Source organism: Centruroides sculpturatus, unplaced genomic scaffold, assembly GCF_000671375.1.
Source record: "Centruroides sculpturatus isolate CEXI.00-Female unplaced genomic scaffold, Cexi_2.0 scaffold656, whole genome shotgun sequence".
Lineage (NCBI taxonomy): Eukaryota > Metazoa > Arthropoda > Arachnida > Scorpiones > Buthidae > Centruroides > Centruroides sculpturatus.
The window spans coordinates 408,199-420,761 of NW_019384824.1; the positions used below are offsets into that span (position 1 = coordinate 408,199).

Below are 12,563 nucleotides of genomic sequence, written 5' to 3' on the forward strand. Positions count from 1 at the left end.
ATGATTAAAACTGCATCATCAGTTGTAGTAAAAAGTCGATTTTAGATTTTAGCCCACTAAAAACTTCTCTAGCCAAACATTATGAAGTAATTTGTATTTGCTTAAATTCGAAATTTTGAAAGAAAATTTATTCTGTTCGATTTTCTTTAAACAGAAATAGCAAAAATCACGCAAAGGTGCTTAAAAAATTTTCGCACGTGTTAAAATATCTAGAATTTAAATTTTAAAGAGATAGGAAGGAACAACACATGCATATAACAACAGTTTGGATTATTACATAATATGTAACTTTTACATCGTTATTTTTTACACAAAACGTTTGTATTTAAGTAAGGACTAGGAAAAATTTATTATTATTTTGACTTTTAATGTTTTGATATATCGGGCCGGCAAATTTAAACACACGCACGTATCTTGAGTTCTAAATATACAGCTTAACAAAAATAGAATAAGAGAAATAAGTTTTGATGCAGTAAAATTTGATTTTTTCTTTTTGTAATGCATTCTTTCATCTACAGTAATCACAACAAATTACATAAAACTATATTGGCACTTTAATTTACTAGAAACATCTATACCTTAATAACTAAACGAAAACTTTTTATAGCGATAAAAACATAACAAGTGACGGGCAAAGTTGTAATTTATCGCCGACAATCAATAAGTTCGTTCCAGTGTTTATTTTTATTTGGCAAATTTTAAACCGCTTCCATTTTTCCAAAACTAATTTTATTTGTTATTATCGTTCACTCAAAAATATAACGATTGTCTAGACTTTTATAAATAGTCTATGTTTACATGTCTACTCTGAAATAAAGTTATGATAAACATAAAATCTACGGAAACATTAATGACTTACATGTAAAATAAACTTATGTAGATCATTTGACCTCTCGTAAATTTATTTTACTTGTGTCATTAATGTTTCCTCAGTTCGAATGAGTAGCCTAATTGCTACAGTAATATCAAAAGCGAAAGTTTTACGTCAAAGTTTTACAGCATTTCGACTCTAAAAAAAATTCGTTATTGAAATAATTTTTTATCCATTTGAAGTATGGTATAAGCTAAATAAAAATTTCTAATCTCTCTTTCAATAGAATAAGTTACTTTAATGTATACTGATGTTATACATAATTAGTAACTTATGTACCGGTACGTATGTTAACCAATTATTATTATAATTTGTAATTAGACCCTATGTTATATATTATTTCGACCATCAATCAATTATTCTGTTATGGTACAGAGTGTAGACGTCACCTTGGTTAGTTAAAAGACTCATCGGCATAACACAAAAAATGTCGATTGTAACGAAGTAACGGAAACAAAACATTATAAGCATATAATTCCCGCGCAACCAACCAAATAAAAATAAAATTTGTTTATTTTTACATTAGTTATAACAACTTCTCGTAATAATTGTTATAAGAAAGAAGTTGATATTCGGAACCCATCCGGGATCCGATCAAGATGATTAATTAAATGTTTACGATGGGTTCGGCTTAAACTCACTAACGTTTTGGAAAAAGATCTAATGCTCTCTACATTGTAAACTAGGCACTAAGAGGGAATTGTTATATATATTTATTTGGCTGGATAGCCAAGGCGGTTAAGGTGTCAACCTACTATTCTGGGGGCTCGGGATCGAATCCGGTCAGATGAACTCAGAAATCTGTCCGGATAAGTCGGACCACTGTGGACCTGATCGAACCCACGATGGATATGATTAAAAAAGCTCTCAATGCCTACAGTGTGGAAGAAGACAAGGATAATATACATATAGATACTCATTTAAGGTTGGTTGGGTCCACAACGGTGGTGGTCGGTTTAAGAGGATCGAGGCCCATCAGATCCTGACAGATCGCTTCCGAATGAATAATTTCGGAGACCCCGATCCTTACGGGGTAGGCTGATGCCTTTATTTTCATTCCAGTCTTAAAAATTAATTTTAAAAAATACTGAAAATAGCACAACATAAATTCATATCAAAACACAATGGCGAAGGTTTAATTGCGAAGAGAGATGATTTTGTGAACAGTTCTCTTTCATTACGAAATTAATTAGCATTTTTAAAACACAATATCGTATTAATACAAACGAACGTTCATTGTTAACGAAAATTATTTAAAATTTTAAATTACATTTCATTGCGTACGATATAAATTTGACGTCACAATTTCAGTCACGTGACCAAACTTCCGACGCCATATTAATTTTTCTCAATCGGAACGTTAAGAGAATGTAAGGCGCCGTCCATTACCGTATTGTAATTAATTAATGGACGGTTCCTTCTAAATAAATTAGAAGTTTTCTGTTTAAAAATAAATAAAAATTTTTAAAAATTATCGACTTTTTCTGCATTTACTAACTTCAACGTAAAGAACAACTTTTTAACCGATCGATAGTTTATAATTTAATTTCGTTGCTTAAAACTGTTTATAATAATTTAATATTCTCGAATTTCGTTTCGAATGAATAAAAACCAAAAGTAGCACGTACCATTTCGATGTTTAATCGTCCAAAATCCATTTAACAAAACGTAAAGTCCGGCAGCAGCAAATCACTTTCGAAAAAAAAAATACTTATGAGCAGACGAAGTTTTATGTTGCCATGACGACAAAAAAACTTCCGTCGTTATAGCGACTAAATCGTTATTGTAACAAATTAATTTATCTATTAATTACCGTATTAATTAACATTATAATCGAGTTAAAAATAATAAGTTATTTCTATAAAATAAAATAAATTATTATTTCGTGTCATTGTTACGAAAAGATGGCAACGCGTTGATGTACTTTCTTGGCATTCTTTTTCATCATCCTTAATAGTCGTTACCATTGCTTTTAAGTCTTCAGATTGATTCGAGAGATATTAAGGGGATGGAGGGAATCTTCCGAACCAGTGGTCCAATTTTTTTGAACTTTCAGAAACTTTCGACAAAAGGCACAAGAGTTATTAATCTTCGAAGTGGATGTATGTGCCCCACACACAAATATCCACTATTCCAGTCTTAAAAATTCTCAAATTAGCACAATATAAATTCATATCAAAGCCCGGCTAGCTCAGTCGGTAGAGCATGAGACTCTTAATCTCAGGGTCGTGGGTTCGAGCCCCACGTTGGGCGCTTTCATTTTTCTCCTCTTTTTACCCTTTTTTTAAACATTAAATCTTAATAAATAAATTTTAAAGTCGTAATTTATACAGAAATAGATCGAAAAATGTTTTGATGGTCGGATGGCCGAGCGGTTAGAATGGTAGCGTCCGGCTTTGGAGAGACGGGATCGTATCCAGACGGATCGAAAAATCCCAGAATTCTTTTGGGGGTGGCCCGTACGGATATGTCGAGCCCTACCTCTCACCACTCAGTTGTTCCGTTGCGGGCCTGTCAGAATCCGAAACGGACTTGATAAAAATCCTCTGTGTACAGGGACCACAGAGAGCCAAAAATTAAAAAGTACACGGCATTTATATATGGAGCAGCCAATAGTTTTTAAGGTCCAAAATATCAAGGAATTATATTTTGGATCTTAAAAACTATTTTTTGGACGGCATGCACGATACATCCAGTCTAAGATATCAATTCCTTAGTACTAGATAGAGCCGTTTGTCCAATGCAAACAGGGTTTATTTGCCCCGCACTAAACAAATTTATTCCATTTAAAATTTAATTAATTAATTTTAAAATACGTAATAATAAATCTTTGTTGAATAGATTTCAAACAATGAATAACAATGTGCTGTTTTATAATTATTGCTCGAAAATATCGATTAACAATTACATTGTTTTATCGATTATTTGAGAAGTATCAGAAGACTGAAATCGTAAAAATAATTTGAAATTATTTCGAATATTTCAATCGATTTAATTTGAATTTATAAATTAACAGTTTAATTAACTAAAAAGTGTAGTGCGATTTCGGCGCTCGTCGATCCAAGCCACGGGCTTTTACAAAATATGTACTGTACAAGGAAAATAATGTGTTGGATTGGAGCAGCATCTCTCTCCAGTCGTTGGATGATTCTAGTTTTCGGATTCGTCACATGATTCTGTTTAATTTTAAAATTAGAACTTAAACTTTTGTGATCATCATCATTCATTCACTAATTTTATTTTGGAAACTTATTACACGATCACTTTTCTGAAAGTAAGACCGGTTGATATACGGTCGCAGATGAATTGCATATATCAATTAGGCTATGGCTAACAATTCGATTGTGGAATTATTTTTTGCCCATTGCAAATAATGAGGGATGTTGTAATGTAAAAAATTGAAAGTTCCATGGAAATGTTGGACTTTACCAAAATGCAAAAGTGGGTATAGCTTTAGATAGCAAAATAGACAAAGTGATTTGCGTCGAAACGAATCATGATCCATGAGTTTGCTGGACAACTGTTCTGCGGTCACAATGGCATATAGAAGAATTAGGTCATGAAGATATGCTTACATTTCATCCCATCGCCAACTCAAAAAAAAAAGTGTCTTCATTGGCATCAAATGCTCCCAGCAGATTACAGTTCCATTCTTTATCAAATTGGGTATAGATTGCTGAGGATCCTACTTTGCTCACACTTTCCGATACCCTAATACCCCGTTCGCACCGAGCATTTCGATCTAGATTGTGACGAAGGTCGGCGACCACTCTCGACTGAAACGAAGTTCAATCGCCATCGACTCGAGAGAGTTCTCAAAACTAGATCCAATCATAAGAGAAATCCCACAATCCCACGCACATGAGAAATTACAAGATGATTGCGGAACACGTGTCGGGCTATCAACAGAGAAATAAACAATATATTTGGAGAGACAATGACATCTGTCTATTATTAGATATATGGCAAGAAAAAGTATTTACTTCTAACCAAAACATCCATTTTGTTTGTTGGTGTTCCTAACTCACCACATAGTTATGTCAGTTTTATCATCATGTATAATAGCCGTGTTCTTCTCAAGCGGACTGCCTGTGCGAGCAGCACGACGTTCAACTGATGACAGTCACAATCCAGATTACAGGTAAATCGAGATCAAAGTGAGTCGTGGATTGTGTGCAAATGTAGTATAAGTCTTCCATCAACTTCTTTATTGTGACCGCAGTAGTTGTGCAGTGAGCTCGTGGATCAAGATTTTTCTCTCAGTGCAAAGCACTTTGTCCACTCACTGACAATTCGTGTCAGTAGTCGTAGTAGCAAAGATAAACATAAGCAAGTTTTTGAAATGAAATTTGCTTCATAAATTATTTTACAAGGGTTTTTTACTATATACTTCGAATGCAACTTCCAAATTTAAATATATTTCTATAAGATAATTTGTTTTTAATTTGTACGAATTTCTTTAAACAACTCAAGAATAAAACTATGCATAAACTATAACTGCATCATGTTTATTATACAATATACAGATAACCATTGATATATGTGGTTTCAACCAGTGCAGGTTTTGGTTAATGCTGGTCTAGTCTCAGGAAACTTTGACTCAATAAACTTTGTTATATGTGATTTAGAGATACGTGGCATACTTGCAAAACCAATTAACTGTATATATCAAGGGTTACCTATTTCCTCAAAATATATGCAAATTGTTTTGATTATATGTATGTTATGTATTAGAAATCTACATGATGTTTTGATGATCATTATAGTCTATCAAAAAACTGAAAATGAATATAATCCAAATTCCACTCAACAAAATAAGAAAAAAAAAAAAGTTTATTTAACAACAGGATTTAAATACTACAAACTTTTATAATAAATAAAATTAAATTAAATAAGTTATTATGAATAACATACATCAACTGCATAGACCATAATATGAATATCAATTTCATAAATTTATATCTATACTAATATTATAAAGAGGTAAGTTTGTAAGTTTGGATGTAGGACGTAATCTCTGAAACTACTCATCCGCTTTCAAAAATTCTTTCACCAATATTTAGATTGGACCTTCAGAGTCCAATCTAAATATTGGAACATAAATGAATATGAAATATTGGAATATAAATAGGCTGTATATTTTTCCATTAAACGTTCATATAAATTAAAAGTATCATCTAGGTAAGTGTTATATTTTTGGTGTCAGCAGGTAGTGAGGGGCAAGACATGTATGCATATGAGATAGGTAACTATGCAGCGCAATCGGATAGTCAGTGAGATATGCAGCGCATGTGTCCGAACTTGTAGTATATACAGAGTGACAATAATTAACCCATACAAAGTTTGTAGCAATGCTGCACCTGAACTTTTTTACTGTCACCAATTTACATACTGTTGTTTAATTCTCCATGATTTCCTGCCCATGTAGATGTGCTTTCGGTGTAATAAGGGTTAGTTCTTTATTTTTTTAAGGATGTTGAACAAACATTGTGCAATTTTGGAGCTATTCCGGCAAGGAAAGTGTCAATGTGAAATTGTTCGTTTGCTCAGTGCTCCCAAAATGACAGTCTTGGATGCAGTTCAGTGATTCAAGGAGCTTGGTCATGATGGTGATTGTTCCAGATGTGGAAGAAAGCACACCATCAACAAGTCTAAAAATCGCAAGATCATCAAAAAGTGAGTTGACCAACATGCAAAGATCTCCATAAGAAAAATTGCTCATGAGATCAGAATTAATCATGAATCGGTGCAGTTAATAGTGAAAAAGGAACTTGGACTCAAGCCCTACAAGTTCCAAAAGGTCAGCTCCTCACCGATGAAAACAAGTTCATGTGACTCCAAAGATGCCGTCAACTCAAGCGTCAGGCCGCAGGTCGACAATGGGAGCGCATTCTCTTCACAGAAGAGAAGCTTTCCTCTGTACAACAGGTGCACAACCATCAAATGAACAGGAACTGGTCTGCGGAGGCTCCCAGATGCTCAGCCATCATCGAACATTGCCAAAATCCAATGTTTGGGCTGGAATTTGTGCAAGCAGCAAGACACCCCTTGTTTTCTTTGATCAAGGGGCCAAAATCAATTGCCATGACATTCTCAAGACCATGGTACTTCCGTGGGTTCAGCAGCATTTTGGCGGTGTGAAATGGATGTTTCAGCAGGACTCAGCGTTAGCACACAGGGCGAAGAAGACTCTGGAGTGGTGCAAGGCTCATTTTCCTGATTTCATCGTGTCTGCGGAATGGCCACCGTACTCACCGGATCTGAACCCGATGGACTAGTGTGTGGTCCATTTTGGAGGCTAGGGCCTGCGCTAAGTACCACAAAAGTTTGGAGTCGCTGAAGCAATCCTTGTGCTGGGAGTGGGACAAACTGTCTCCAGAAGAGCTGTGGCCCATTGCCGAGAATTTAGAAACACATTTGGGGCTCTGCATCAAGGCAAAAGGAGGCCACTTTGAACAGGCTGAATGTCTGATTAATACGTAAAGTATTGTCACTGCTATCTGCTGTTGTTTTGCTAATTTTCATTTCTTCAATAAATTTACAATGCAAAAAACTTGTACAGGCTAATTATTGCCACCCTGTAAAGTTGACACAGAGAACACATGCACATAAGTTTGCTTTATTCAAACTCTTAGTCTTAATGTTTGATTTTATATTTGAATTTATATTAATGAATGATTCGAGAAGATCCAACTTATTTTTCGAATTTAGTAAACTAGAAGATCCTGGAAGGGGTTACAAAAATGTTTGTTATTTGTCACTTAGTGGTACCACGCACTGGTTAGTGGTTGCTGTGAATCTTAATTATCGTTATCCCAGTGTGGTAAGCAGATATCTAAAAATTTTCTAATTAGTCTCGTAAGAGGGGGGACCTAATTCTTGCACTTTGTGAAAACGGGTAAGATCGGCTATAATCTAATAATCTTAATCTTTGCTATCGTTTTTGTTCGAGCAATGCCAAGCTCTTATGCTAGTCACTTATAAAGCACAACGAGAAGGTTAATCAAAATAGTCAAAACAATTAATTATATGTTAAATTTAATCAGTAATTGGTGATTAATATTTTGAAATGAAAAGAAAAAAGGGATGAACACTTGCAATAAATTTTTTTGATTAATTATCTTAATTGATGTTATTGATTTTAATTATTATATAATGGTGTAGCAATTACAAACATCTGTATTCTNAAAACTGTTCTATATATATATTCAATATTACTTTATTTATAAAATGAGAATATTTACAATAAGTCAAAGATATCCATTTACTTTTCCTTTCAACATCTTATAAGCCAGAAATAATTTATTTTAGTTAATAAAAGTTGTATGACAGCTAATCTCTGCATTATCCCCAGCTCTCTGTCTAGAAACTTTTCCATATCCAAGTATTTTTTTAATTCAATACAAATTATCTTCAAGGGTATGTAAAATTTGAGATTTCATTGTTATGTAGCGATTATTGAAATTGCTCTCCAGAAGGAAAATTTCATGTTTATTCCTAAAGATGAATTTGTAGAGTCCACAGTCGAGTACATAAATAAATTTTCTAAAAGCTGAACTGCAATATGCAAAAATTAGTAATTATTTTCAAGTTAAAGTTAAAATAGTTCAGTTGAGTGTAAAAAGTTGTATGATTAAAAAACAACATAGAATAAAAAATTTAAATAATTGCTTTTCTAATTTCCTTTTCTTCATTATTAGAATACAACTGATTTGTAACTGAATTTTCTTGTTGTAATATAAGGATTTTAAAAAGGCAATTTCTAATCAACAATCCTAAATTATTGATATAAGTTAAAAAAATATACTTACAAATACTGTAATAGTAAAAAAATAATGTATATTATTTTATATTTATTATTTGGCAATATTTATATGATCTTGCATACCTTTGTCAAACTTTAATAATTTTATTGTTCTAAATTAATCAAAAGCTAAAATTAATGAACTGAAGGAAGGGCCTTTGAAAGAGGAGGAAGAGCTGGGAATTTTTCTCCAAGCATGGAGAAAACTTAGGGACTCATACTTCTTCCTATCCCTATAAAAATAATGCTATTTTTATTGATAGAAAATAAAATCTGACTGCTTTTTATTAATAAACATTCTACATATTTCATTTGTTTAATAAACAAAAGACTAAATGGTCCTGTTCTACTCCCAGATCCAATACAAACTCAATGGCTCAGATTGCAGGAACACCAGTAATTAAACTCAGTATAACCATAACATATTTCCTCCCTGCCATATTATAAAAATTCTCTATAAAGATTTACTTCAATTCTAATATAAATTTTTAATATGTTTTGATTTATTATTTACCTCACAATGCTTTATGTTCTGTAGATATATATCCTTGAACTATGACAAGTCTGCTTACATAAATCACACAAAAGAATATACAGTACGAGTGCACATTCCAAATATATTCTATGTAAAAAAAAAAAAATGAGATTTTAATATCCTTTTCTATTACAAATTAAGCTTAACGAGCATTTAATTACAAAGCATCAACAATATCGCACATCAATCTATCCAAACCGTGGCAATCCTCTTCTTCCTGATGCTCTTTAATATCGGACACATCCATCATTTCCGGAGGCATCAACAAATTACAGTCCACATCCGATGAATCTGGCAAGTTTGCCAGAGTATTCTGTAAGATCTCGGTCACTTTTTCTAAATGTTTTTGAAATCTTTCGGTGGTTTCAAGTCTCTGTCTCTTCTGCACCTCTAACATGACTCTCAACGTTTCACGCGCCTGATGGGGTCTGAATTCGTTTATGAGATGATGAATGTGGATGAACAAGAGACTGATGTCGTCCCTCTTCTCTTCGCGCTTCGAAGTGTCGGGGCACCGGATAAGAATGTCCAACATATCCAGAAAATTGACTAATATGGAATGATTTAGTTTTTTCAATTCGCGTTTGTGATCGTAGTTCTGTGGATAGAGTCTTCTGATCCCTTGACTTTCTAACGGTCTGATAATCACATCATCAGCATGAAACTGAACACCAAACATAGAATACATATCCTGGACAGGTTTAGGAGGAGAAGGTGCCCTTCCTTTTTGAATGTTTTCATCTGTGTAGCAACTGTAATACTGATTTGGAGGCAAGGGGAGGGAACTAACTTGTGTAGATTCCGACATTTCTGCGTTTCTGTTCATCTTCTTTGATTTATATTTCTTCCAACAGCACTACAGATTCTAAACATATGCATTAAGTAAATTTGGCAGTTTCCAAATCGTACTTTATGAAAATTACAATTAATAACAATATTTCAGAGTTTATAATTAATTACGGAAGACAAAAACCATAACTTACCCCAAGATATTTGCTTTCAATAAACAATATGCGCCAACTAAAGCTGTAAATCGTGCATATCTCGACTTCTTTGCGCGTTTAACTTCCTAATCGTCTTCATCACAAACGTAATGTGAAGCGCCACCTGCTTAACAAAAATAGCTAAAAAAAAAAAAACATCGGCCGACATTTCAAAAATATAAATCTATATTGTTTTTTTCAATTATTTTTTGATATGCATGCCTTAAAATAATTTTTTTTTTAATTCATATTATTATCATAGTTTAAAAACGAAAAACTGTTAAGGTTTTTCGATTCTTCTAGATTCGATTACGAATCTCCTACGGTGGTAGGCTGGGACGTTATAAGAAAGAAGTTGATATTCGGAACCCATCCGGGATCCGATCAAGATGATTAATTAAATGTTTACGATGGGTTCGGCTTAAACTCACTAACGTTTTGGAAANATTTCAAAAATATAAATCTATATTGTTTTTTTCAATTATTTTTTGATATGCATGCCTTAAAATAATTTTTTTTTTTAAATTCATATTATTATCATAGTTTAAAAACGAAAAACTGTTAAGGTTTTTCGATTCGTCTAGATTCGATTACGAATCTCCTACGGTGGTAGGCTGGGACCTTAACCGCTCAGCCATTCTGTCGAATAGTATTAATAAAATCTAAATTAATATTGTGTTTATCGTTTAGTCCTAGGATCGATAATATTTTTCAAATAATTTTATTCAACCATACACGGCCTTGTAATTTTTCAAATGCATTCTCATTATAGAAAATAGCATAGAAATTCGTATTAACATTACTCAATGCAGAGTTTGAACAAGTTTATTTCTATCACAGAAGTTAAATATGTATTAAATACATTAAGGTATTTTGGTTTTTAAATATAATACATAAATGCAGGGCCATCGAGTATGAAGAGCCGAGGATTTTTCCCGAGCGCGGAGAAAAACTTGGACCTAGTGGTTCGTATTTCAGTTGTTAAAAAAACTACAGTAGAGCCTCGATTATCCGACCCCTCGGTTAACCGACCGTCCTAGTCGGCAAATTTCAAATGTCCGCTAGTGATGTGGCGCTACAATATTTGGCTATGTCTTGGCTACTTTAATATTATTTNGCAATAAATTTTTTTGATTAATTATCTTAATTGATGTTATTGATTTTAATTATTATATAATGGTGTAGCAATTACAAACATCTGTATTCTTAATATTTCTTCAAAATTTTTTTCTGTTTTTTGCATTGTCTCAATGAAACATCTATAAAAAAAAAGAAAAAATATGCTATTAATAAATATTCAAAATGTATAAATTTAGTTGATAAATACTTTTTATTTTAATAAATGAAAAAATGAACAAATATATTTTTAAACAAGATTCTTGAACTATTTTTTTTTGTATAAAAATAAATGATCTTCCAAAATGAATGCTATCATTTTAATAAATATCGCCAACAAAACCTTCAAAATATACCAGCAAATATAATTTATATTAAATTATATTTGCTGGTATATTTTGAAGGTTTTGTTGGTGTTATTTACTAGTGTACAACCAGCTTTCAGAAGCTTTGGAGCTATCATTTTAAATTACTATAATTATATTAATTATTATCTGACAAATATGTGATATACACCAATCAATAGGCTAAGTGCCTGAGTTTCATCTCCTATCTGCATTCAAACATCTTGTTATCTACTACCTCTAGTAAATGTCGTAAAGTAAGTGTTTTGTTTTCTGTAGTTCATAAAGTTGGACTCACTCATCATTGTGTTATATGAATAATCTACACAAGCTTCAGGAGCTGTAGAATTATGGCTGCTGTGGAAGAAGTGACAACAAATATGCCTTAGTGAGTGTAGGGAGAATTTGAGTACAGGTATACCTCGACTTACGTTGTTTCGAGTTACGTCGTTCCCGATTATACATCGTTTGTCAAGAAAGTACTGTATATGGAAAAATAAAAATCAAGTTTAAGTCATTTTATTCGACTTTACGTCTGTCCGCCACAAATATTAAAGTCGTAACATAACTAGAAAAATGTTTAAAGCACATAAAATCATATTATAATATATACATTTACAAGTATATACTGTATTTACAGTACAGTACATGCATTCGTAAATTTAAATTACTTTTTTCTGTACTATATTAAAAACTAAAATTTATTTGTTTGTAAGCTTAAAATAGATCCTTATTAACCATATATTATTAAAAATGCATTAATAGATAAAATACAGAACGGGAATTGGTTATTTATGGTTTAGCCTAGTGGCAAATAGATTCGGAGACAAGTAAATTAACTTATGTCGTTTTTCGACTTAAGTCGTTCTCCTGGAACCAATTACCGACGTAAGGCGAGGTATACCTGTAT

At 32.5% G+C, this 12,563-nt stretch overlaps 2 protein-coding genes and 1 non-coding gene across 3 annotated transcripts in view; 1 reads left to right on the forward strand and 2 right to left on the reverse strand.

Annotated features, from left to right (window-relative positions):
- The first annotated feature begins 3,051 nt into the window (after positions 1-3,051).
- Positions 3,052-3,124, forward strand: Trnak-cuu. The gene has a single exon. It is a non-coding gene; the product is annotated as a tRNA-Lys (tRNA).
- Positions 3,125-9,302: 6,178 nt separating this feature from the next.
- LOC111629987 (mediator of RNA polymerase II transcription subunit 7-like) lies at positions 9,303-10,316 on the reverse strand. Its single transcript, XM_023373968.1, has 2 exons — positions 10,194-10,316; positions 9,303-10,075 (listed from the first exon to the last, which is right to left on the reverse strand). Exon 2 carries the CDS (start codon positions 10,034-10,036, stop codon positions 9,368-9,370), a length of 669 nt encoding a protein of 222 aa, XP_023229736.1. The 5' UTR covers positions 10,037-10,075; positions 10,194-10,316; the 3' UTR covers positions 9,303-9,367.
- A 1,002-nt stretch (positions 10,317-11,318) lies between these two features.
- LOC111629988 (anaphase-promoting complex subunit 15-like) overlaps positions 11,319-12,563 on the reverse strand; it is a 9,653-nt gene continuing 8,408 nt past the window's right edge. The window contains exon 4 of the mRNA XM_023373969.1: positions 11,319-11,452. Coding sequence (XP_023229737.1) covers positions 11,441-11,452 — 12 coding nt within the window. The 3' untranslated portion in view covers positions 11,319-11,440. The remainder of the gene's footprint in view (positions 11,453-12,563) is intronic.